Here is a 27,996-nt window from a genome sequence, read left to right as displayed (position 1 = left end):
CCGGTGGTAGTCTGTACAGCAAGAAGCAAAGAGAAACCGAAACCGAAAACGCAGTCCCCCTACTCACTCTGACCACGCCCTCACAAGCCCTCAGGTACTCTTGTAGCCAGCCCCTAAGAAGGCGTGGCTACAGCTTCCCCTACATGGAACTATATTCTTTTTGGTTTTTCAGGTTATCTCTCTACATGTTCATTTTAATTTAAATTTCTATGTATATGTTTTCCTATAGCTTCTCCATAAATATGGTATAATAATGCTGTAATAAAACCTTCATGAATTTTTCTTTTCTTTGAGACAGGATCATATATCCCAGGCTACCTAGCCTGCTCTCTATGTCTTTGTATAGGGAAGGAGGACCTTAAGCTTCTGATTCTCTTGCCTCCACCTCCCAAGTGCTGTGATTCTAGGGATTTTCTGCAATGCTAGAGAACCTCTTGTTAGACCATCAGTTTTCTAACTAAACTACATGTCAAGCCCATGCATTTATTTTTTTTAATAAAAAATTTCAGATATATTTCTAGAAATAGATTGTACTATCAAAAAAGCATCAGCATTCTTTTTATTTTTAAATTAAATTGCTGTATGATTTCTGAAAGACTCATACCAAGCTGGTGTTGTATAGAGCTGGCTGACTTCCCAGTAACCATCAACTTTTGTACTTCAGTTAACATTTCTTCTTTCAGTTTCATAAGTGAAATGATAATAGTGCATAGTTTCATCTCATACTTCCATAATGACTGATGAGGTCTTTCCTTTTAAATATTTAGAACTCAGGGCCTATAGAGATGGCTCACCTGTTAGGAGCACAACTTTTCCAGAGGACCTGGGTTCAATTCCCAGAACCCACATGGCAGCTCACAACTTTTTGTAACCACAGTCCCAAGGAATCTGATATCGTCGTTGGACTCCATTCATGTGGTGAACAGACATACATTCAGGCAAACACTTACACACATAAAATAAAACTTAAGTAAAAATCTAAAAAAAAAAACCAAACTTTAAGTATTTAGAACTCTGCTTGAAAAATATGACTCTATAAAGTGTTTTTCATCTTCAGGAAGTATAAAAATGGAGGTCTAGATGGTTAATTATTAAGCAAAGTATCATAAGTTAATGATAAGGACAACTTAAGCTGTCAGAAAATTGATATAATGAACTTTCTTTAGGATTGATATTCAAAAGACATTCAAAAAAGTTGGTGCAAATTCAAGTTTTGTTCAGAATGTGTAAAAAGTTCATTGATAAGCTAGAAGATTGTGTTAAAGCTATTTCTCATGCCTAGGGAAAAAAAGCCAACCACATTTTACTTTGACAAATTTTAAGATGTGGCTGGGTATGGAGGTATGTGCCAGTAGTTCCAGCTACTTTGGAGGCATTGGAGGAAAATCAGTTGGATCCAGAAGTTCACAGCCAGCTTAAGCAACATAGTCATTTTTTTTTCTTGAAATGTTTAAAAATGTGTATCTTGAATCTCATTAGTTGAGTTACTAAGTTAGGAATGTTTTATTGTAACCTTGTAGAGATGGGGCGCCGGTCATCAGACACTGAGGAAGAAAGCAGAAGCAAGAGAAAAAAGAAACACCGGAGACGCTCCTCTTCAAGCAGTTCTTCAGACAGCAGGACGTACAGCCGTAAGAAGGGCGGGAGGCGGCCAAGGTCCGAGTCCAGGTCCTGGTCTAGAGACCGTCAGCCTCGCTCCCATTCTTATGAGAGAAGGTTAGTGCTCATAATTTTTGTTTATAAAACGCAGAGAGTGATGTGCCTAAGAAGTCATGTTATTTTGTATTTTAAATTTGTTGGATAAAATAATGCTCTTTTAGTATTTAGGTACTTAGGAGGGTTAAATCCAAACCCAGAGGCTTTATTTTATTTTTTCATTTTTTTTTCTAATTTGGCCTAGTATTTACATCCTTTGTGTGTAAGCAAGCAGATAAAAGTTGGTATAATTCTTACATTATCTGATGATATTTAGAAAGATTGTATACTATATTATGACTCATAATATCATAAATAGATGACTCTGTGAGTCATCTGTCTGGGTGTTGGAGATCAGTAATGTTTTATTTACTTGGTCTTCTTTGAGGCAAGAGGGAAACAACAAGAATGAGACAATTCTACGTTCCCCGTGAATGCTCACAACCAAAACTTTGCATCGCAGTGAGGCTTATGGTTCATTTCAGACGCAGGCACAGGTCAAGCAGCAGCTCTTCCTATGGCTCCCGAAGAAAACGAAGCCGAAGTCGGTCCAGGGGTCGAGGGAAGTCCTATAGAGTTCAGCGGTCTCGGTCCAAAAGCAGAACAAGAAGGTATGCCTGTTGGTACTTACTGCTTTTAACAGACTTTCTAGACCAGTGCCACACAGCAGCAGTAGAAGGCAATTCAGCTTTTCTCGGTGGAGACTGCTCATGCAGTTGTCATTATATGATGACTTTATTGGAACTGCATGGCTCAGTGTAACCTCACTGATACATGTCATGTTTCTTTCTGGTTGTGGCTTCTCAGTCTCTGAATGATGGTGGAAGTATCTGAAGAAGGAAGAGCCAGAGTTGCAAACTCTCAGGGTTAGAACTAACATGCTGTGCTATGGACTGAACATTTATGTCTTTCCAAAATTTATTAAGGTTTCTATCCCTGCACCTGTGTGTAACTAGGGCTTTTATAGAAGTAATGAAGGTTAAATGAGGTTATTTTGTTGGGGCCCTAATTTGATAATGCTGTTGACCCTATAAGAAGAGGAAGTGAAGGGCTGGAGAGATGATGGCTCAGCATTTACTGTAACCCCAGTGCCAAGATACCTGCACATATGTGGCATATACATATACAGTATGTTTGAGGAGTTGGGTATTTCAGACAGTGGTAGGAAATGTGATTCAGTAGAATAGGACCATGGTAATGAGGGAATTGAGGAAAGTAGGTATGTAGAAGTCATTGCAAGTCTCTAGACAGGAAACTATTGGAATAAATGAAAGAATAAAAAGTTTCCCCTTCCTCTTCTGCTAGTCTCTTCTCTACCCCCCACCCCATTCCTACCTCCCAATCCACTCCTCTTTCATTTCTGTAAAATAATGTTTTAAAGATTGCTTCTTGTCTCTCCTAGTCACTGTGTAGTATTAGACTCTAATTGGGAATTCACATTAGTGTAATGGGCATAAAATGTATAATTTTCTTTGTGTATGAAGCCTGATTGCAGTTGAATCTAAATGTTCAGCTTCTCTGGATTTTTGTTATTTGACATTGACCACCTCTGCTTTTTATTTATTCTGTGTATAAACCACTTTGTATAATACACTGTTGTTCTCTATACAAGCCCCAGAGTTCCAAGGTTTTTTTTATTTGCACATATTCTTTGTTCCAGTTTTTTGTCATCATCTCTGCTTTGAAAATACTTTCTGCTCTTTAATGTTCAGTTCTATATGACCCTGAATTCTCTTTTTCTTTAATTTTTTAAATTGATTTCTATCTTTTCTCCCCAAGTCAAATTTAATTCATCTTTTTTGAATATTGCATATATTTTCTGATTTGTAACAATTATAAATATTGCGATCTCAGTTTTAATTAAAATGAATGGATGTTTTTCTTGGTCTTATATCAGTTCTGCCATAGGCACTGTACCTGCAACCATGGAGACTTTAGCATATTTTAATTTTGAGTAGGAATATTCTCCCATTTCTTTTTCCTGATCTTTTCCAGTGATTACCTAGAAAACATATGAATATGTTTACTGCTAACTCACCTAGTTCTATTATAGAAGCCTGGTGTTATTTTTATCAAATTTAAACACTAAGGTCAATTCACACTTTTATCATGCTACGTTCTGTTTAGAGTATAGTCTAGGGTTTATTTTACTTTTATAAGGAATATTTTCCTCATAAAACTTTGTTCATTTCTTGTTAAATTTATCCCAAAGTAGTTTAACTTCTTACTGCTATTATATATGGGTTTTGTATACATAGGATATGTAACTATTTGTTATTTTTATACATGAAACCTATGGAATTCATATTAGTCTTTTATCCTATGCCACTGAGTTCTTTTACTGTTCCAGTTCACGTGTAGCTCTTTAGGGCTTATCTATAACTACGAGTAGTTCTGCTTTCCTAATTCTCATTCTTTCCATTCTTCCTGTTATCTGTTTGTGTCGCTTTTAACCTCTAAGCTGACATTCAACAGAACTGGAAAGGATATACATTTTTTCCTGTAATTTTATTGAAAAATGTCTTGTGTATCCTGTCTCTGGTCTTATAAGTGTGTATATTTTGTTGTTTTATGAGAGTGCCCATCAGCCTTTCCCCCCCACTAGAAATGGGTGCTGAGTGTTGAATTTTCTTGAAGCTTTTCATCCAGAAAGTTCTCTTGAGGAACCAGGGTTACATTTTTGGAGTAAGCCTCAGTTGATCGATTTGTTAAATTTTCTTGGTGTAGTATAAGAGTCTGTTCTCTTAAATTTCTTAACTTAGTACATTTTTTACACTGATATTTATATGCTATATTTGTCTTTTTTTGTACTGCTTTTATTAAATTTAGCAACTACATTGTTTGCCCTTTCTTCACAAAGAGAACTCAGAAGTTTTCCTTCATTTCCAATGCTCAGGAACAATTTTGGGTTATTGAGAATCTGTTCTTTGAAGCATTTGTAGATTCATGAAATCCTCTGGGCCCAGTGCCATCACAGTAACTTTCTTGATTTTTTTCTAACAGAAATTGTACAGCTTGAATATTCTATTTCATATGTCTTACTTTTGATAAACTTTCTTGTTTAGTACATCATCCATTTCATACGGATTTTAAAATTAATGCCTAGAAGTCTGCAAAGAACCCTCTAATGATTCTAGGCTTTTCTTCTGTTTCAGTGCTTATTTTCCTTTTGTCTTTCATTAATTTATTTATTATAATTTTTTTCCTATTTAAATTATCTGGTAGATTACCTAGACTTAAAAGAAAAAAATTCCAGGCTTGGCCAGTACATGCCTGTAATGCCAGCACAAAGGAGGCAGAGGTCATCCTCAGCTTTAGCAAGTTTGAGACCAGCATGGGTTACATAGACCCTGCTTCAAAAAACAAGCACATTAAAAAGTAGATTTTGATTAATTATGCTTTATGTTTTTCTAAGTTATTAATTATTGCTTTTGTTCTCATTTCCTATTCTGTACTTGGTTTTTATGCACTTACTTTTCTAATTAAAAATAAATGTGTGTGTGTGTATGTGTGTGTTTGTGTGTGTGTGTATGTGTGGTCATGTTCATGCTGTGGCATGTGTGTGGAGGTCAGAGAACAACTTATGCGAGCTGACTGCTTCATTCCACTTAGTGGGTTCCAGGTTTTGAATGAAGACCTGGCTGTAAGCACCTTTACCCACTAACCATCTTCCCAGTCCTTTTGTTTCCTACCTTAAAGCTAGGAGTTTATATTTGTATGTGTAACCTTTATTGATAAAACTATTTAAGGCTACAAATATTCCTGAAACCATGACTTCAATTATATTTAATGGATTTTTTTCTCCCTCAAGATATTAAAATTTTCAAGTATATAGCAAAGTTGATATAATTTTATATTGAATACTCATATATTCACTACTTAGACATTTCTATTAACTTTCTAGTTGATTTATCACATACCTACTTATTTCTTCCTCTCTGTCCATTAATTCATCCTAAGGTTTGAATCCATAGTTTCAGATTCCAGTATATATTTCCCTTAAATACTTTAGTATCTACTCATAGAATTTAATATTTTATAAATTTTTCTTTTGAAAAGGTACTTTAAAACTTTTTCTTCGTGGTAAAATTCATAAATATTACAATGCACAATTCTAAGCATATATTTTTCTGAACTTAACAAAGGCATATACTTTTTAAAAATAATAGACCTTTATCATTTTCTGATAGTTCACTCATAACTTTTTTAAATTCCTGCTTGCTAGATGAACTGGAACCATAGTTTTTGTTTCTTTTTGAGTAGATTAATTTCACATACAATGTACATTTTGCTAAGGCTTCTTATTAACCATAATACTTTTGAGATTTTATTTTATATGTGTTGATAATTATGTCTTTCCATTGCTGAACAATATTCTATAGTGTGAATCTATTGCATTTTATTTGAGAAGTTTATGTAAATGTAATCATATGATAGTAGTCTTTTGCACATGCCTTCTTCTTAGCTTAATGTTCTCATTTCTATGTCAGTGCTTGTTACTTTTTATTGCTTAATGGTAAATAGACCATAGTTTATTTCACACACACACACACACACACACATATATATGTATATATATCCATTATTGAAAATGGGGTACTAAAGTCTCTAATAGGCTGGAAAGATGGCTTAACTGGAAAAGGTTAGCTGTCAAGTCTGTTGTCAAGCCTTAGGACCTGAGTTTGATTTCTGAGACTCACATGGTGGGAAGAGAAACCCAACTCCCATGAGTTGTCTTCTGATCTCCACATGTGCACCATGATATGTACATGCCCATACATATTTGCACAAAATAAGTAAATAAACATGTAGTATAAAATATCCTACTGTTACTGTGACTAATATTTTTATGTCATCTTTGTCAAAATTTGCTTCATATATTTAGGTACTCTGATGTTAAATGCATATGTGCTCAAAATTGTTCTGCCTTCCTGCTGAATAGGCCAACTTATAAAACCACCTTTTCCTTTTGTGACAGTCTTTGACTTATAGTCAATATTGTTTGAGCTAAGTTTGGCCACTTCTATTCTTTTTGGTTACCAATTATATAGAATATCTGTTTCCTTCCTTTGTTCAATAGATGTCTTTATAGCTAAGGCTTGTCTCTTTATTTTATTGGTCACATCTGTTCTTTGACATTTTATACTTTATATAATGCTTTCTGTTTTTCCTCACTCCCACCTTCCATTATCTTCATCCTACCCATCATCATTCCTTCCCTACAAGTCAAAGTCCCTTTTCCATACTCATATCTTTTTGTTTTGTTACCCACTAATTTTAACCAGGATCATTTTGTGGCTACTGGTGCCTGGTGGGCTTACCATTGGCTACACAACTGAAGATACTTCCTGATGTTCTCCAGGATCTACTGGTAGCCAGTTGTTCAGCAGGGAGGAGTAGTCTACTCTCCATTCTCTCTGTTCCTTATTTTGTGATGTTCCCAGAACTTTAGAGGGTTGTATAAATGTCCTATTTAGAGCTGAGCCCAGGGTTGTTACTTATTCTTAGTATTTTGAGCAGTCATGAGTCATCTGTGTTCATTGCAGTTTACTGTAAAGAGAAGTTTCTGTGATTAAGGCTGAGAGTAGCCTTGTTTGTGGTTATAAACATAAATACTTAGAATGTAGTTTGGTTCTGTGGTGGTTTGCATGCAAATTGCCCCCCCCCCCAGGGTTATAGGGAGTGGCATTATTAGGAGGTGTGGCCTTGTTGGAGTAGGTGTGGTATTATTTGAGGAAGTTTGTCACTGTGGGTGGGCTTTGAGGTTTCAAATTCTCAAGCCAGACCTAGTGACTCTCTCTTCCTGCCACCTTGTGATCCAGATGTAGAACTCTTGGGTCCTTCTCCAGTACCATGTCTGCCTGTATGCTGCCATGCTGCCCACAATGCTGATGATGGACTAAACCTCTGAACCTGTAAGCCAGCCCCAGTTAAATGTTTCCTGGAGAGATGGCTCACTGGCTGCTCTTCCAAAGATCCTGAGTTCAATTCTCAGCAGCCACATGGTAGCTCACAACCATCTATAATGACATCTGGTGCCCTCTTCTGGTGCTCAGGCATACATGCAGGCAATGCACTGCATATGTAATAAATAAATAAACCTTAAAAAATGTTTTCTGTATGAATCATGGTGTCTTCACAGCAATAGAACACTAAGACAGGTTCCATTCCAGTTTATCTCCTGAACCCCCAAAGCCTTTGATCTCTAAAATCATGGGGTTTTGACCATTTTTAACTATTGTAAGTAAGACTTATTCCTTGTAGCGAGCAATTAATTGCATATTGTCTTATTAATCTATTTAGTTTTGCTATGATTTTTTTGGAGACATTTAACATATTTATAAACTAAAACATGGGTGGATGATATAGCTCAGTTGGTAGAGAGCTTGCCTAACAATATGTAAAGCCCTCCCCAGCTCCCCACCCCACAAAACGGCGCATACATTTTTGTTTGTTTGTTTTTGCAATCATATAATTTTAGTTAAAATATATAATTACATTACTTTCCTTCTTTTCCTCCCTACAGCCCCTTCCATGTTCCTTTCCTCCAACCCTTCTCACAGCCTTCCCCACCCTCCTGCTCCCAAGTTGATGACCTTCCTCCACTCCCTTTTATTGAAAATAGACAGCCAGGCTGACATAGAAACCTGTCTCAAAAAAGAAAAATAAAGGAAAACATATTTTTTTCCCATGCAGTATATCCTGATTACACTTCTCCCTCCCTTTACTTGTGCCAGTTCCTCTCAACCTCCCTTTCCATCCAGATCTACTTCCTTTCATTCCTTCTTTAGTAAAGAACAGTCTATGTAAAAGTTCACTACAAAACATTATAAAATGAAATATAATAAGATGAAGCAAAAACCATCACATTGAAGTTAGACAAGCAGACCAAAAGAAGGAATAGAACCCAAGAGAAGGCACAAGAATCAGAGACCTATTATTCATTCACACTGTCAGGAGTCCCATAATATATTAAACTGAAAACTGCAATATATACACAGAGGACCTGGTGCAGACTCGTGCAGGTCCATGCATGCTGCTTCAGTCTCTGTGAGTTCATATGAGCCTTGCTCAGTTGATCTAGAAGGTCTTGTTCTCCTGGTGTCTTCCATCCCCTTTGGCTCTTATACTCTTTCTGCTTCCTCTTCCATAGAGTTCCCTGAGCTCTGAGAGGAGAGATTTGATGGAGACATCCCCTTTAGAGCTGTGTGTTCCAAGGACTCTCTTTCTGTGTGTGTGTAAAATATCTGGCTGTGGGTCTCCATATTTTTTCCCTTCTGCTGCAGCAGGAAGCCTCTCTGATGATGGCTGAATAAGGCACTGATCATGCTTATCTTTCTGGGTTAGCGTTACCTCACTCAAGATGTATTTTTCTAGTTCCATCTATTTGCCTGTAAATTTCATGATGTCATTTTTTTTAACAGATGAGTAATATTCCATTGTGTGAATGTGTCATATTTTCTTTATTCTTCTGTTGAGGGACATCTAGGTTGTTTGCAGTTTCTGGCTATTATAAATAGAGCAACAATGAACATGATTGAGCATGTTTTCTTGTGGTAGGATGGAGCATCTTTTGGGTTTATGCCCAAGCATGGTATAGCTGGATCTTGAGGCAGATTGATTCCAGCTTTCTGAGAAACTGCCATATTGATTTCCATACTGGTTATAAGGTTTGCATTCCAACCAACAATGGATGAGTATTCTCCTTGCTCCACAGTCTCACTAGCATGGCCTGTCACTTGTTTTGTGGATCTTAGCCATTCCGACAGGTGTAAGATGAAATCTCAAAGTAGTTTTGATTTGCATTTTCCTCAAGGCTAAGGATATTGAACATTGCTTTAAGTGTTTCTCTGACATTTGAGTTTCCACTATTGAGAATTCTCTGTTTAGATCTGTGGGCACACATTTGTAATCTCAACCCTTGAGAGGTAGAGATAGGAGGATTAGAACTACACAGTGAGGTCAAGGTCAGCCTGGACTATGTGAGACCCTGTCTCCAAAAGGAAAAAAAAAACAAAGTAATTATGTAGGGAAAGTTAATTCTTTCTTATTTTATTGTATTCTGACTTAGTTTTGTTCTTTGTTACCTTCCTTTGTGCCTGTTTTTGGTACTAACATGCTTTCATTTCTTATTTCCACTTGTATATCTTCTGTAGGTACCTTTCTTTGTGGTTATCATGGAGTATTTATGAATATCTTATTTTAAGCCAAAGCAACCTTAGTTACATTAAAAAAAAGTTACTCATTCAGATATCTCTATATTGAGTTGCATGAAAATTCTGAGTGCTTGTGAGAGAACTTGAAGTAAACAAGAGTCTTGTGACCTCAGTTTCTTTTCTTTTTTTTTAAATTTAAGTTAGAAATAAACTTCTTTTACATGTCAATCTCAGTTCTCTCTCTCTCTTCTCCTCCCATGCCCCCACCGACCCCCTATCCCAACCCCTTTCTGCTCCCAAGAGGGTGAGGCTTTCCATAGGGGATCTTCAAAGTCTGTCATACCATTTGGAGCAGGGTCTAGACCCTCCCCAGTGTGTCTAGGCTGAGAGAGTATTCCTCTGTGTGGAGAGGGCTCCCAAAGTCCATTTGTGTACTAGAGGTAAATACTGATCCACTACCAGTTGCCCCATAGATTGTCCAGAACTCCAAACTGACCACCTCGTTCAGGGGGTCTGGAACAGTCCTATGCTGGTTTCTCAACTATTAGTCTGGGGTCCATGAGCAACCCCTTGTTCAGGTCAGCTGTTTCTGTGGGTTTCACTAGCCTGGTCTTGACTTCTTTGCTCATCACTCATCTCTCTCTGCAACTGGATTCCAGAGTTCAGCTCAGTGTTTAGCTGTGATGTCTGCTTCTGCTTCCATCAGCTACTGGTTGAAGGCTCTAGGATGGTATATAAGGTAGTCATCAATCTCATTATCGGAGAAGGGCATTTAAGGTAGCCTCTCCACTATTGCTTAGATTCTTAGTTGGGGTCAACCTTGTCAATCTATGGCATTTTCCTAGTGCCAGAATTTTCTTTAAAACTATAATGGCTCCCTCTACTATGGTATCTCTTTTCTTGCTTTCCTCTGTTCTTCCCCTGACTAGATCTTCTTGCTCCCTCATGTCCTCCTCTCCCCTCCCCTTCTCCCCTTCTCCCCTTCTCTTTCTTCTCACTCCATCTCCCCTCCCCCTATGCTCCTAATTAGCTTGGGAGATCTTGTCCCTTTCCCCTTCTCGGGGGGGGGGGGACCATGTGTGTCTTTCTTAGGGTCCTCCTTCTTTCGTAGCTTCTTTGGTGGTATGGATTGTAGGCTGCTACTTCTTTGCTCTAGTTCTAAAATCCATATATGAGTGAGTACATACCATTTTTGTCTTTTTTTTGACTGGGTTACCTCGCTCAGGATGGTTTCTTCTAGTTCCATCCATTTGCCTGTGAATTTCAGGATTCCATTGTTTTTTTCCTCTGAGTTGTACTCTATTGTGTAAATGTACCACATTTTCTCCATCCATTCTTCAGTTGAGGGGCATCTAGATTACTTCCAGTTTCTGGCTATTACAAATAATGCTGCGATGAACATTGTTGAATAGATGCCCTTGTTGTATGAATGTGCATCTTCTGGGTATAAGCCTAAGAGTGGAATTGCTGGATTTTGTGGTAGACTGATTTCCATTTTCCTGAGGAACCACCATACTGATTTCTAAAGTGGCTGTACCAGTTGGCACTCTCACCAGCAGTGGAGGTGTGTTCCCCTTTCTCCACATCCTCTCCAGCATAAACTGTCATTGGTGTTTTTGATTTTACCCATTCTGAGGGGAGTAAGATGGTATTTGCATTTCTCTGATGTGTCTTTCAGCCATTTTAGATTCCTTTGTTGAGAATTCTCTATTTAGTTCTGTACCCCACTTATTAATTGGATTATTTGGTGTTTTGGAGACTGGCTTCTTGAGTTCTTTGTATATTTTGGAAATCAGCCGTCTGTCAGATGTGGGGTTGGTAAAGATCTTTTCCTATTCTGTGGGCTGCCTTTTTGTCTTGTTGACTGTGTCCTTTGCCTTACAGAAGCTTCTCAGTTTCAGGAGGTCCCATTTATTGTCGATCTCAGTGTCTTTGCTACTGGTGTTATGCTCAGGAAGTGGTCCCCTGTACCAATTCGTTCAAGGTTACCACCTATCTTCTCTTCTAAGAGGTTCAGAGTGGCTGGATTTATGTTGAGGTCTTTGATCCATTTGGACTTAAGTTTTGTGCATGGCGATTGATATGGTTCTATATGCAGTCTTCTACACCCCAGCATCCAGTTAGGCCATTACCTTTTGTTGAAGATGCTTTCTTTTTTCCATTGTATAATTACAGCTTCTTTGTCAAAAATCAGGTGTTCCTATGTGTGTGGTTTAATATCAAGGTTTTCAATTTGTTTCCATTGTGACCTCAGTTTCTTCAAAATGTACAATTATTCTTGGAATGTGTATATGTGTCCTTCCCAGGTGTAGCTGATAGGAGTGAGTTTACTTCAGCTGTTGATATTCATATTATGCCTTTATGGAAAAACATGTTTTTGCCATTGCAGCTTGTCCTTCTGATTGAACTCCTTACTCCTCTGACTCTTTTTCTTTTTCTTTTCTTTTCTTTCTTTCTTTTTTTTCTTTTGGTTTTTCGAGACAGGGTTTCTCTGTGTAGCTTTGGAACCTATCCTGGCACTTGCTCTGGAGACCAGGCTGGCTTTGAACTCACAGAGATCTGCCTGCCTCTGCCTCCCCAGTGCTGGGATTAAAGGCATGAGCCACCAATGCCTGGCTATTTTTTTATTTTCTTGGGTAGGGAGGTTGAGACAGGTTTCTCTGTGTAGCCCTGACTTCCCTGGATCTTTCTCTGTAGGGCAGGCTGGCTTTGAACTCACAGAGATCTGCCTGCCTCTGCCTCCCAAGTGCTGGGATTAAAGGTGTGTACCACCACCCCCTGGCCTCATTTGACTCTTAATTCTCAGAGTATAAATTCCGGATGCTCTGAGTAAAGTTTGTCTTTCTGGGTTTGGGTTATCTCACTCAGGATGAAATTTTCTGCCAGGATTAAAAAGTGCTTCATGAAATATGGGACTATAGCTCCGTGGTAGAGCATATGTTTAGTATGCTTGGGGCCCTGAGTTTCATTTCTAGCATCAGAAAACAAAACACAAAAAATATAAAACACCAACAATTTGTTATGTATCATTATAGTATTGCAGCATTGTGTTTGTGAGTTATTATTCCACTTAGCTTTTTTCCTGTGTTCTTATGATGCTGTCCAGGGTTTCCTTGTTTTAACTTGCAGGCCATTTTAGTATTTATTGTAAGATAGACCTAACAATGAAGAGCTCCTTCAGCTTTATTTGAGAAATATATTTTATTTTTGTAACACAGTTTTGTATATCTTAGTACTTTTAGTTGGCAGTTTTGTCTTCTATCAGGAGCTGATTTTCTGTTTTATTTAGAAAAAAATTCAGCTTTCATTTCTCCAAATACAATTTCTATCCTTTCTTTTTTATTTCTCCCCTGGAACTACCAAAGTACACATATTTGTCCAGCTAATGATATCTCCTATATACCTTCCATTCTTTTTACTCAGTTTTACAGACTATGCTGTCCTGGAGCCCACTATATAGACTCTTTTGATGCTTCTACTCTTTTATGCATTTCCTCATGCTATGTTGACTCCCAAGTATTATTTTTGTTGCTACTTTATAACTGTAATTTTGCTACTGTTATAAATCATAATGTAAATATCTGTGTTTTCTGAGAGTCTTAAGTGACCCCTATGAAAGGGTCCTTTGACCCCTCCCCAAGGAGTTATGATCCACAGGTTGAAAACCATTGATGTAGACCATGCTGGCCTTGAACTCCGAGTTCCTTCTGCCTGTACTTCCAGAGTGATGGGATTAAAGGTGTGTGCCACCACAACCGGGCTTCTTTTTTTCTTTTTCTTTTTTTAAAAAAGATTTTATTTGTTTGTTATATATACAGTGTTCTGCCTGCATGTATGCTTGTAGAGGGTACCAGATCTTATTACTGATGGTTGTGAGCCACTATGTGGTGGCTGGGAATTGAACTCAGGACCTCAAGAAGAGCAGCCAGTGCTATTAACCTCCAAGCCATCTCTCCAGCCCTCCAGGTTTCTGTTTGTTGATATTCATTTTTAGTTTTTCCCTTCTCTTATTTTTGAGACAGTAGCCCAGGATGGCTTGGAACTCACTGTGTAGCACAAGCCGAACCCAAACTCTTGGTAAGCTTACTTCAGCCTTTCAAGTGCTGGTATTACAGTTGAATATCATCACATCTGTTGTCTTGCCTTATCTTGTCCTGTTTTTACCTCCCCTCTCCTTCCTCCTTCTTTTCCTCCTCTCTCTTCCCTCTTGCCCCTCCTCCCTTTTCTTCTCTTCTTTTTCTCTTCCCCCTTTTTTCTTTTCCCACTCTTCCTGCTTCCTCTTCTACTCCCTCCTCTCTCTCTTCCCTCCTTCCTTCCTCTCCACCTCCTCCCTTTCTTCTTTCTTCTCCTTTTCTGACAGCCTTTTTCTGTATTCCATGCTGCCCTAGTATTTGGCATATATCTCAAGTTGGCCTTGAAGTTGTGATCCTCATGTTTTAGCCTCCCAAATGTTGGGACTGTAGGCCTGTGTCACCATGCAATCACTCTTTAATTTAGTTTTTATTCCATGCCCTTCTGCACCAATTAGGGTTGCTTTGCTGAGCATGAGTCTGGCTGTAACTACTGGGGAATATGACTTCCCTTCTCCCAATAGCCATTTTGGTATATTTCTTTATTTCTTTAAGTTGACTTCTAGATAACTATCTATTGAACCAAGTTTCTGTGTCCTTTTTATTTTTGTTGCTATTTTGTTTTATTGTGTTTTGTGCAACTGAAAACAGTTCCATGTATTTGTGGACTGGTGTTTTATAGAGGAAGTACTTCAACAGTTGACTAGCTTGTGGAGATAACTCAGGGGCCTCTGAAAATTTCCTTAGGTTTGATAGTTTCTTCTTCAGGAACTTTTGTTCTCTTGTTCTTTCAGCAATCTGTGTTACTGAATAGTCTGTGATGCATCAAGTATAACCTACCATTCTTGTTTTACTGACCTGCTAGAATGTAGTAATCAATTCTTTAAATAGGAGGTACAGACATTGTTCTCTCTGCTAGCTCCTGAAAGTGCAAGGATGCTGTAGCATGTCCCACAGTCTTCTCTGTCATTCTCAGGGGTGGCTTTGCCCAATTCTAATCAGACAAGTCAGCCTCTGTTTTAACTACCATGGGCTCTCTGGTGCCACAGCAAACTTTCCTGCTGTATCTTGCTGTCACTAGTATTTATCTGTTTGGGGGCAGTCCTTTGTAAACCTCAAACCCTACCTTCTCTTCACCCCTATGGTGCCTTATGGAATTACTGAGCTGAGGTTTGCCAGCATGGGAAAGAGGCAGGTGCAGTGAAGTGGCTCCTGCCTGTCTCAGTGCAGCTCTACTCACTTTTCACACACCTGAGTTGCTACCACTTGGTTGCTGTTTTCTCCAGTTCTCTGGAGGCATTTTGATTTGTACATTGCTGATCTGACACTGTTTGACTCTGTTGCCTGGGAATTTTGACTCTAATATCTTGCCGTCCATCATTGTCAAATTATTATTCTTTTTAAATAGCCATTAAAAAAAACTATTATTAGCTAGCAGACAAGTTGCAAAAACTCCTACAGAATTTCCAAATTCCCCTTATAACCTCACGATTGTTAACAAGTAAGTTATTAACAGTATAGTAACTAAACCATAGATACCATTTAAGTTTCACTAGTTTTCTCAGCAAGATTCCATCCAGGATCCCGTTTTGCATTTAGTTGTTATTTTTCCTTAGTTAATAACAGTTCCTGAGTCTTTGCTCAGTTTCCATAACCTTTATTCTTTTGAAGAATATTTAGCTTTTTGTTTTATAGAATGTCCCTCAGTTTGAGTTTGCATGAGCTTTTTGTTGTTGTTTTACATTATTGGAATGTGTTACATGTTTTTGGCAAGGATATCAACTAGTGAGTGTTCTTTAGTGTATGATATCAAGGAGGTTCATGATATTGTCATTGGTGGTGTCACCTTAAAGTGTATAAGGTGCTAGACTTTGCTTACAAAACTATCATCTTTTTTTCTTTTGCAGTTAAAGTGATATCTTGAGAGGGGGGATTTTTCAGACTGTAAATATGTGACTTTGCAGATGTTGGCTTAGGAATTTTTTAAGTATATCTCATCTGCAATAACCATTTGATGTTTATTTAATGATATTTCTATTTTTTGTGGATGGAGGAAGTAGAGGTTTAGATTAATTTATTTTAATATAGATGTCTAATATCATTATATTACTTGAATTTCAGTTGTTAAAAAAGAGTTATTTTATGTTTATGGGTGTTTTGCCTCCATGCTTGTCTAGTACCTTGTGTGTCTATGTGTCTAGTACCTTGTGTCTAATACCTTGGGGCCCCTAGAAATGTAGTTACAGATGGTTGTGAGCTTCCATGTGGGTGCTGGCAACAGAACCCAGATTTTCTCTGCAAGAGTAGTAAGTGCTTTTAAGCACTGAGCTATTTCTTCAGCTTGAGTTCTACTTTCTTGCTGAATAGTTTGATACCTTAAAAAAAGTAATTGACTGTATGAGTGAGATTCTATTTTTGCGTGGTTGGTTTGGTTGAATTGCTCTGTTTTTATATCAGTCTTAGATGATTTTGATTACTGTGGTTCTGTAAAGAAGGTATTGTTGCTTGCATCCATATCCATTTAGAGGCAGCTTGACAGTTTCTTCAAACAAGTATACTGGAATTGGGGGTTGCAGTTCACTGGATCAGTAGAATGAGAAAACTGGCATAATAAATACTGTGTTGGGTTTTCAGCTTATGGGTGTAGTGTGTATCTCTATTCATTTCTACTTTCGCTCAACAGTGGAGTTAATTTTCAGTGCAAATATTTTTATGTTGTTTTACTTAATGCTGCTCTGACCAGGTAACTGACAAATGACTTAAACAACAGAAATTTATTTCTTATAGTTGGCTGGGTTCTAGTGAGGGCTCTTTTTGTGTCATCTCCTTGTTTTCTTTTCCTCCTGTAGTGGAGAACACTGGGGAAAGAAGCAGTTTTTATCTTGTGACTTTTATCAGGGCATTAATCTCACCATAAAGGGTCTCATTCTCAGAGGCGCTTTCTCCAGAAGGGAAGACTAGAATTTGTACATGTTGTTTTTTAGGAGCTGCCTTAGTCAAAGTTCTATTGCTGTGAAAAGACACTTGATAATGGAAGCTCTTATAAAAGAAAACATTTAATTGGGACCTGATTACAGTTTCATAGGTTTAGTCTGCTGTCATCATGGTGGGAAGCATGGTGGCATGAAGGCAGACGTGGTGCTGGAGTAGCTGAGAGTTCTGTGTCTGGATCTGCAGGAGGCAGGAAGATGAGCCACTGAGCCTGGTTTGGGCTCTTGAAACCTCAAATCCCACACCCCCAGTGACACACATCCTTAAACAAAGCCACACCTCATAATCTTTTCAAATAGTGACACTTCCTGTTGTCCAAGCGTTTCCATTCTCATTCAAACCACTACAGGAACATACAAACAATTAATGTTAGCACATATATTTTATTATATTTATTCCCACATTTTTCATGCTACTAAATGTTGACTTATATCTGCCCTTTAATAAAAGATACATTCTGGGCACGATGGCACATGCCTGTAATTCTAACACTTGGGAAGTAGAGGCAGGAGGATCAGGAGTTCAAGGTCCTCCTTGGCTATATAGCAAGGAGTCTGAGCCCCGACTGAGCTACAGAAGACCAAAAATACAGCAACAAATATATGTATATGAATATGTATGGATTTATATATTGATAAGAATAAAAACTGCAGGCTGGCCTAAGCTACATGGTGGGTTTGAGGCAAAGTGAACTGTATGAGACCATGTCTCAAAACAAATAACAAAAATAACAACAAAATATTGCAAAGATTATTACAATGGCTGTCTCTGGCATAGGTTTAGAGTTCAGATAGAGAACTCACTTTTTTTTAAAATAATTTATTTATTCTCATTTTATGTGCTTTGGTGTTCTGCCTGCATATATGTCCGTGTGAGCCTGTCAGATCTTTGAGTTACAGACAGTTGTGAGCTGCCATGTGGGTGCTAGGAATTGAACCTGGGTCATCTGGAAGAGCAGTCAGTGCTCTTAACCATTGAGCCATCTCTCCAGCTCCGAGAACCCACTTTCAAAATATATTTTGAACATAACTTGAAAGAAATACAAGAGATTATAGTTGCTATTAGTTTGCTCTTTTATACATTTTTCTATAATATATATTTGATACCTTTTAAATCATGAAATAATGAGCTAAATCAATATAAAAATGAGTATTGGACTATTTTTTTTTTTAATTTATTTATTAGTTCTAGTTAGGGAATAAGCTTGTTTCACATGTAAGTCCCTTCTCCCTCTCCCTCCCCTCTCCCCCACCCCCAACCTACCCCCCACCCCATCCACCCACCACTCCCCAGGCAGGGTAGGGCCCTCAACGGGGGCTCTGCAAAGTCCACCAAATCTTCCTGTGCTGGGCCTGGGCCCTTCTCCATGTGTCCAGGGCCAGAGTGTATCCCTTCACATGGGATGGGCTCTCACAGTCCCTTCATACACCAGGGAAAAATACTAATCCACCACCAGAGGCTCCCTGAAGTGCAGAGGCCTCCTTATTGACATCTATGTTCAGGGGTCTGGATCAGTCTTGTACTGGCCTCCCAGACAGCATCTGGGGTCGATGTGCTCTCCCTTGTTCAGGCCAACTGTTCCTGTGGGTTTCTCCAACCTGGTATAGACCCCTTCGATCTTCATTCCTCCCTCTCTTCAAATAATTCCCGATTTCAGCTCAGTGTATATCTGTGGATGTCTGTCTCTGCTTCCATCAGCCACTGGATGAGGGCTCTAGGATGGCATAAAGAGAAGTCATCAATCTCATTTTAGGGGAAGGGCTTTTAAGTTATCCTCTCCACCATTGCCTGGATTGTCAGATCGTGTCATCCTTGTAGGTCTCTGGAGATCTCCCTGGTTCCAGATCTCTTCTTGGACCTATAGTGGCTCCATTTATGGTATCTCTCATCCTGCTCTCTCTCCTCTATTCTTCCCCCAACTCAGTATCTCTGCTCCTCCATTTCCTCTCCTCTACTCCTCTTCTCTTGCTCTTATTGTAGCAGCTCCCTCCCCCCACCTTCATGCTCCCAATTAGTTCAGGAGTTCATGCCACTTCCCATTCCTGGGGACCATTTATTCCTTAGAGTCCTTCATGTTTCCTAGTTTCTTTGGTGAAGAGGAATATAGGCTGGTAATCCTTTGCTCTATGTCTAAAATTCATATATGAGTGAGTACATACCATGTTTGTCTTTTTGTGACTGGGTTACCTCACTCAGGATGGTTTCTTCTAGTTCCATCCATTTGCCTGGGAATTTCAAGATTCCATTGCTTTTTTCTGCTGAGTAGTATTCCATTGTATAAATGTATCACATTTTCTCTATTCATTCTTCAGTTGAGAGGCATCTAGGTTGCTTCCAGGTTCTGGCTATTTCAAATAATGCTGCTATGAACATGGTTGAACATATGTCCTTGTTGTATGAACAGAGCATTGGACTATTTTAAGGTAGACCTTTTCAATTATTTGCCAATAATTCATCATACAATTAATTTTATATTATATTGTACATTATATCATTTTATGTATTTTCTGCTTATTTTATGACCTATAATATTGCTGCTCTTATTAGTTCCATTAGATTTCTTGAAGAATCCTTAGGATCTTCTTTGAAAGCAGTTTTATTTTCTGATAAGTAAGAATTTTATTCTCTTGTTTGAACTGTTAATATCATCTTCCATTTCTGTATAGTACATTCATGGTGGTGTTGAAGAAAACAGGTGAAGGTGGGCATTCTTGCAGTTTTTTCTTTTTACCTTTAACTTTTTACCTTTAATTACCCCTTCTTATTGGTTGCCTTTAAGACTGAAGAAAAGTCTTTCCATATTTTGTACTTGCTGAGAAAGTTGTTTTTAAACATTAATTGGTGTTGATTTTTTTTACTCTATTATTTTTTTAAATAAACTATAGTTTCTTTTCCAATGTATTATCATGGTTTTTGTCTTATCTGTGTGATGACTTATATGACTTTGGTGGCCATTTGTGTTTATTGAAGATAGATTACACAGTTAGCTTGATTTTCTTTTTTTTGTTTTTGGGATGGTGTGTCTCTGTGTTGCCCAAATTAATTTCAAATTTTTGAAGTCAAGTGATGATCTTAGCTTAGTCTCTTGAGCAGTGGCATTACAGACCTGTTCTAACATTCCAGTTATAGTTATAATTTTATCTTTTTTATTTAAAAACTTACATTTTATTTATTCATTTAATATGTCTGAGTCTGGGTCTGGATCTGGGTCTGGGTCTGAGTCTGGGTCTGGGTCTGGGTCTGGATCTGGGTCTGGGTCTGTGTGTGTCAGAAGACAACATATGGGAATCAGTTTTCTTCTACCACATGGGACCTTTTGATTGAACTAAAGTCTTCAGGCTTGACAGCAAGTACATTTGCCCTCTGAGCCATCTGGTCAGCCCTGATTTTCCTTTTGATTTCCTAATTTGGATAGGGCAGTGTAATTACTACATTAATTGCATCAGTAATATAATTTATTAAATTATGTTCAGAAGACCCATTATGTGTATGTGTTGTTTTAGGATTTATTTATTTTTATTTTAGTTTTTCAAGTTAGGATTTCTCTGTGTAGCTATGGCTGTCCTGGAACTCTGTAGACCGGCTGGCCTCAAGCTCAGAAAGATCTGCTTGCCTCTACCTCCCAAGTTCTGGGATTAAAGGCATGTGCCACCAAAGCCTATTTTAGGATTTAAATAAATACATTTCATCATAGACTAGGACCTCCCAGATAGATATCCCCTATTATTCAGTTCTAAAATTATTTGCACGAGTTATTTTCTTCACTAGAGGCATATTTTGCTTTTGGAAGATAGAGATAGAGAATTCCCTCTAGACAAGCTAGCTAGAGACACTAACCAATAGGTGAGTTCTGGGTTTGTTTGGTACATTGATCTTGCACTACTGAATAATGTAGAAGAACTATGGAATGTGGTCCTTGACATCAACTTCTGGTCTCCATACATGCCTAAATATGCAAACATACATACCCGACACATACAGGAAAAAGGGGCAAAAAAAAAAAAAACCCAAAATATGCATCCTGTAAACTATGCATAAAAAAGTTATTAGAGAAGATATTGATTATTGTATATTAGAGAAAGGTATGAAAATTTCATTAGTAATATGGTTTCACAGATAGACCAAATAATAAATAATTTACTAATGAAAAGAGTACAACATATTTTCAGGAAATGTATTTATTTAATAAGATTTGTTTCAAAAGTACTTTCAAGTTGGGATTATTGACATACACCTATAATCTTAGCTCTCTGGAAGGTGAGACAGGAGGGTCACATGTTCAAAGCCAGCCTCAGCTACATAGGCTGTCTCAAAAATGATCAATAACTACTATCACCACTATCCAAAAAAGAAAGATCATTTGTAAACTGTAAAAGCTGCATACTTTTTTGTAAATAAATAGTTTCAAATTTTTCTTTATACTACCCATTATAACATTCATAAATTTACTTCTATTTCCTTTGGTTTTAATGGTTTAATAGAATTTTAGATAACTCTCAAATTCCCCATGTGTTTATTTAAAGAACAAAGAACAGCATTTCTGATAGTCTAATTTTCTCTATATTCTGTTTTTGAATATTAAGTAGAAAGGTTAGATTACATATTAATAGAGTAATATTTGTCTCTTTCTAATTTGAACAGTATTGATTTTCTTCAGTTCAAAATTAGATTAGACTCTTAGGGATTGTCAAGTGATTATTGTATTTCATATGAAACAAATGATCTTTATTCACATATGCTTTAAGTAAATATCTGGGAATCATAATTTTATATTGGATGATCTTTTCTTGTTTTTGTAATATTTCTCTCATACTTTTATCAATTTTAATAGTTATTTTCTAATCAGTGAATAAAATCAAAACCTCTTCTACATTCCTTGTTTGCAACCCATTAGTATGTCCACAGAAAAGAATCAGTGAGACCCCACTAAGAAACTATCAAGTGTGTAATATCATATGCTTATGTCAGTCTAGGTAAATGCTCAAATGTGAATTTTATCCCTGGAAGGCTTTTGGTTTTGAAATGAGTAGACCTTGAGTTCTGGAATATGCATGTATCTGAAAATAGAAGATGAGATGAGGGGAGAATTTAGGCAGCATTGTAATTTTCATTATTTGTTCTCATTCCTGCTTTAGTTTTTATTGTGATTGTATTAAATATCCACTTAGGTCTTCTTATAGTTTAAAGTGCCCATGAAATAGTTATTAAATTTAAAACAACATTTAAATAAGACTATTTTAACATCTAATTATGAAATTATACAAATGGTGGATTTCTCACTTGTATTCTTTTTCAACCTATTGATTTTTGTTTTGCTGATATATAAAAATAACAAAATGTATGTTTAGGGAGCAATTATTTTATTTTACTGAGGACATATCTTAAAAGTCAAGAAGTGAAGCCGCTTGGTAATGCTATAAATTTGAAACTGTCCTACAGCAAGACACTACGATGCAAATATGACTTAATAAGATCACAAACTGAATTTCAGTGAAACAACCAAGATTTACATTAAATTAGGAATTTTAAAACTGATTTAGTTTGTTTTACTGAGCATTTGCTTAATAACATTTTGCCTTCTTGCAATCTTTTTAAAGACAATAATTCGTCTGTGAAATGCAGGCACATCTTCAGTAGAAAAATTGAAAGTAACAGCTCACTTTCTGAAACCACACATATAGCGATATAAAGAAATATTTCAGCTCTACAAAATTTAATAAATCATCCCATTTCCTAATTTGATCATATTAGATGCTGATGTGGAAGAAGCATTTCAAATACCATCTCCTCATTAATATACATCAGTCTGGGGAATAGAATGGAATACTTATGCAGAGATGTCACAGTTACTGTTTCTTAGTTTACTAAGTGGAACAGGTTGATGTGATACCGAGTGCTATTTGTCAATGTCTTGTTAAAATGGTTTGGGTCGAGTTATGGAGTCCAGAAAGACGGCGGCTGATAAATCAAAAGTGGATTGAGTGGACAGGAGGCAGTGATTGATACTGTGACAGGATATGAAGAAAGGAACCTTGATACAAGCATGCATGATATTGAATATGAGAAAGAAGATGGCCCTGGAGTATGGATATTATTCAAGGAAATGAGAATAATATTATCATCCTGAAAATATTGCTGGGTGAAGATTAAGGTACTTCTTATTAGAGCATAATACTTTGCCAGAACGGTAGGGGTAAATGTATGTAAAAATCTATTCGAGAGGAATGTTTAACTTCTTACTGGGGCTCTTGAATGATTACTTATTCTTAGAAATAGTTTTAGCTTTATTTTTCCTAACTATATTATATATATGGCACATATTTATATATGTCCTAACTCCCGTGAAATTAAAACTTTTTGAAGATTATCTTACAGAACAATTACCATTACATATTGATTTCACGAAACTGATAAATTTCATTGATAAATTATGAAGGGAAATGGTTTACTCTCACTCCATTTTCACCCATAAAGTTGTATTGTTACTACTTTCAGGTGAGAAATCTGCATTATGTCATTTTCAGCACTTTTAGGTAGTCATTTTGAACAGAAAGTAGGAGATTCTTGATAGAGGAGCTATTGCAAAAGGATCAGGTCTGTACGTGCTGAACAGTCTTTACTGAATTATCACTGAGCTGTAGCTGATGCTCGGGACTCCTGGGGTTCCTTTGGGTAGTCTGACTCCTGTCCTTCACAAAGTATATGTGGGAAGAACTTTCTTTGCTGCCTTACTGGAAGTGTTCTGTAACTGACAGGCAGAAGAAGATGCTCTTTGGAAAAATATTTAGTTAACTTTTAATTGTTTCTTTTTATGAGACAAATAGCTATACAGTTACAAGATAATTGTAGCTATAAAATTTGACTTTTATGTTGTGTTTTTTTCTTAAGTTCCTGATACTTTATTATTTAGTTTTTGTTTAGTATCTAATGGAAAGTATTTGAAATGAGGCATTATGAAATATTCAAGTAACCTGAATCATCAGTGTTTAGTTTTTGGGTTGACTGGCAATATCTTTTCAGTTGTAAAGATTCTGATAATGGAAATAGTATTCCCTGATTTCTTAGGTAATTTAATTAGGTAAAAGCTTCTATTTCAGAGTTTATTGCCCCCAATATTTGAAAAAACATATAAATAACATCTATCTATCTATCTATCTATCTATCTACCTACCTACCTACCTACCTACCTACCTGATAGGTTCTCACTGTTTAGTCTTGGCAGACTTAAAATTCACTATGTATACCATAATGTTCTTAAACTTATAGAGCTTGGACTGACTGTGTCTTCTGAATGCTGGGATTAAAGACATGCTCCACTGCCTTCTGCTAACATAATATTCTTAACTGTGCTGCTATTCAGTATGGAAAGTTCTATTTTTCTCCCTCTTTTGATGCTAAGATCTTGTGCTTGTTGGGCGAGCACTCTACCACAAAGCTACCTCTTTGACCCTCCCAAATTGTTTTTTATGAAGTCCAAATTATTTTTTAATGAATATTTAAAATAGGAAAAACAGTCATTTCCAAATTATTAATTTCTTATTTGTAATTTTCTGGGGTTTCTCCTTTAGTAGTTTAGAATACAACACAAAATATTGATAAGGCCAATATACCTTTGTGTTATGTTTCCTCCCTTACTTTACAATCACATTTTTCTACACAGTCTTAACATGCCAATGCTGTTTAACAATTCTTTTGTCTGTCTCAAGGACACCTGAATGTGTGGTTATTTCTGCTCAAAATTGACTCCCCTCCACTTACCATTTCTTTTTCTTTTGTTTGTAGGTAGAGGGTATATATGTTGTCCATGTTCATGTGGGTGTGTATGTGTATTTGTGCAGATGCACACAGATGTGTGTGTGTCAGATGTCTTCCTCAGCCACTCTCCATCTTATTGTTTGAGATAGTCTCTTCTGAACCTGGAGCTCACCAATTTTGTTAGGCTGACTTGCTAGTGAGCTCCAAATATCCTACTGACTCTTCCTTGCTTGCACTCAATTGTAGGTATATATTGCCATGCCTGGATTTGATGTGGGTGCTGGTTGTCTGAATTCAGGCCTTTATGCTTATCCTGTAAACACTTTACAATCTAAGCCATCTCCCCAGCCTCTACTTACCATTTCTTCCCTGTTTCTTTCTTCCCTCTCTCTATCCATCTGTACTCTCTTAGTTTTTGAATGAGTATCTTAGACTAATGAACTTGTGGCCCTCCTGCCAGTTCTTTTTTTTGTAATTTTTTTATTAGTTCAAATTAGGAACAAACTTGCTTCACATGTCAATCCCTCCTCCCTTTCCCTCCCCTTCCCCCCAGCTCTCCACACAAGCCTTCACCTGCCCCCCACCCCATCCACCCTCCACTCCCCAGGCTGGTTAGGGCCCTTGACTGGAACTCCCCAAAGTCCACCACATCATCCTGGGCCAGGCCTAAGTCCTCCCCCATGTGTCCAGGCCGATACGAGGGAGGGGCTCTCAAAGTCTCTTCTTACACCAGGGAAAAATACTAATCCACTACCAGGGGCCCCCTAGAGTGCAGAGGCCTCCTCATCGACATCCTTGTTCAGGAGTCTGGATCAGTCCCATGCTGGCCTCCCAGACAGCAGTCTGAGGTCGATGTGCTCCCCCTTGTTCAGGCCACCTGTTTCTGTGTGTTTCACCAGCCTGGTACTGAAGATTTTGATCTTCCTTCCTCCCTCTCTGCAACTAGGTTCCAGAGTTCAGTTCAGTGTATATCTGTGGGTGTCTGCCTCTGCTTCCATCAGCCACTGGATGAGGTCTCTAGTATGGCATAAAAAGTAGTCATCAGTCTCATCATAGGGGAAGGGCATTTAGGGTATCCTCTTCACCATTGCCTAGATTGTCAGTTCATGTAATCCTTGTAGATCTCTGGAAATCTCCCTAGTGCCAGATCTCTCCTCAGACCTATAATGGCTCCCTCTGATATGGTATCTCTCATCCTGCTCTCCTCTATTCTTCCCCCAACTTACCATTTCTGCTCCTCCATTTCCTCCTCTCCCCTCCTCTTCTTCCCCTCATTCTAGCAGCTCCCTCTCCCCTACCCTCATGCTCCCAATTAGCTTAGGAGATCCTGCCCCTTCCCATTCTCAGGGGTCCATGCATTTTCCCCTTAGAGTCCTTCTTGTTTCCTAGTTTCTTTGGTGAAGAGGATTGTAGGCTGGTAATCCTTTGCTCTATGTCTAAAATTCATATATGAATGAGTACATATCATGTTTGTCTTTTTGTGACTGGGTTACCTCACTCAGGATGGTTTCTTCTAGTTCCATCCATTTGCCTGCAAATTTCAAGATTCCATTGCTTTTTTTCTGCTGAGTAGTACTCCATTGTATAAATGTACCACATTTTCTCTATTCATTCTTCAGTTGAGGGGTATCTAGGTTGCTTCCACGTTCTGGCTATTACAAAAAATGCTGCTATGAACATGGTTGAACATATGTCCTTGTTGTATGAACATGTAATATTTGGGTATATGCCCAAGAGAGGAATTGCTGGATCTTGAGGTAGACTGATTTCCATTTTTTCTGAGCAACCGCCATACTGATTTCCAAAGTGGTCTTACAAGTTTGCACTCCCACCAGCAATGAAGGAGTGTTCCTTTTTCTCCACATCTTCTCCAGCTTAGATTGTCATTGGTGTTTTTGATTTTAGCTATTCTGGCCGGAGTAAGATGGTATCTCAGAGTTGTTTTGAGTTGCATTTCTCTGATGACCAAGGATTTTGAGCACTTTCTTAAGTGTCTTTCAGCCATTTCAGATTCCTCTGTTGAAAATTGTCTATTTAGTTCTGCACCCCACTGTTATTTCATTGTTTGGTGTTTTGGTGGCTAGCTTCTTGAGTTCATTGTATATTTTGGAAATCTGCCCCTTGTCAGATGTGGGGTTGGTGAAGATCTTTTCCCATTCTGTGGGCTGTCGATTTGTCTTACTGACTGTGTCCTTTGCCTAACAGAAGCTTCTCAGTTTTAGGAGGTCCCATTTATTAATTGCAGATCTCATTGTCTGTGCTATTGGTGTAATGTTCAGGAAGTGGTCTCCTGTGCCAATTCGTTCAAGGATATCTCCCACTTTCTCTTCTAGAAGATTCAGCGTGGCTGGATTCATGTTGAGATCTTTGATCCATTTGCACTTAAGTTTTGTGCATGATGACAGATATGAATTTATCTGCAATCTTCTGCATGTCCGAATCCAGTTGTGCCAGTACCATTTGTTGAAGATGCTATCTTTCTTCCATTGTATAGATATAGCTTCTTTGTCAAAAATAAGGTGTTCATAGGTGTGTGGGTTAATATCAAGGTTTTCAATTCGATTCCATTGATCTACCTGTCTATTTTTGTGCCAGTACCAAGCTGTTTTCAGAACTATGGCTCTATAATAGAACTTGAAGTTAGGTTTGGTGATGCCTCCAGAAGATCCTTTATTGTACAGAGTTGTTTTGGCTATCCTTTTTTTTTTTTTTTTTTCCAAATAAAGTTGAGTATTGTTCTTTCAAGGTCTGTAAAGAACTGTGTTGGGATTTTGATGGGGATTGTGTTGAATCTGTAGATTGCTTTTGGCAAGATTGCCATTTTTTACTATGTTGATTCTACCTATCCAAGAACATGGGAGATCTTTCCATTTTCTGGTATCTTCTTTAATTTCATTCTTTAAAGACTCAAAGTTCTTACTGTACAGGTCTTTCACTTTTTTGGTTAGTGTTACCCCAAGATATTTTATGTTGCTTGTGGATATTGTGAAGGGTGATGTTTCTCTGATTTCTTTCTCATTGGATTTATCATCTGTATATAGTAGGGCTACTGATTTTTCTGAGTTAATTTTGTATCCTGCTACTTTGCTGAAGGTGTTTATCAGCTGTAGAGTTCCCTGGTAGAGTTTTTTGGGTCACATATATAGACTATCATATCATCTGCAAATAGTGAAAGTTTGACTTCTTCCTTTCCAATTTGTATCCCCTTGATCTCCTTTGTTTGTCTTATTGCTCTATCTAGAACTTCAAGTATAATATTGAAGAGATATGGAGAGAGTGGACACCCTTGTCTTGTTCCTGATTTTAGAGGAATCACTTTGAGTTTCTCT

The 27,996-nt window shown here is 37.6% G+C and overlaps 1 protein-coding gene across 1 annotated transcript in view; it reads left to right on the top strand.

Moving 5' to 3' along the window:
• The window catches only part of Rsrc1 (arginine and serine rich coiled-coil 1), a 348,477-nt gene that overhangs the window by 13,015 nt on the left and 307,466 nt on the right, over positions 1–27,996 (top strand). Inside the window, exons 2-3 of the mRNA XM_035451720.1 lie at positions 1,521–1,716; positions 2,181–2,306. Coding sequence (XP_035307611.1) covers positions 1,523–1,716; positions 2,181–2,306 — 320 coding nt within the window. The 5' untranslated portion in view covers positions 1,521–1,522. The remainder of the gene's footprint in view (positions 1–1,520; positions 1,717–2,180; positions 2,307–27,996) is intronic.

The sequence above is a fragment of the Cricetulus griseus genome (assembly GCF_003668045.3).
Source record: "Cricetulus griseus strain 17A/GY chromosome 1 unlocalized genomic scaffold, alternate assembly CriGri-PICRH-1.0 chr1_0, whole genome shotgun sequence".
Taxonomy (NCBI): Eukaryota; Metazoa; Chordata; class Mammalia; order Rodentia; family Cricetidae; genus Cricetulus; species Cricetulus griseus.
This window is presented reverse-complemented; position numbering and strand designations above follow the sequence as displayed.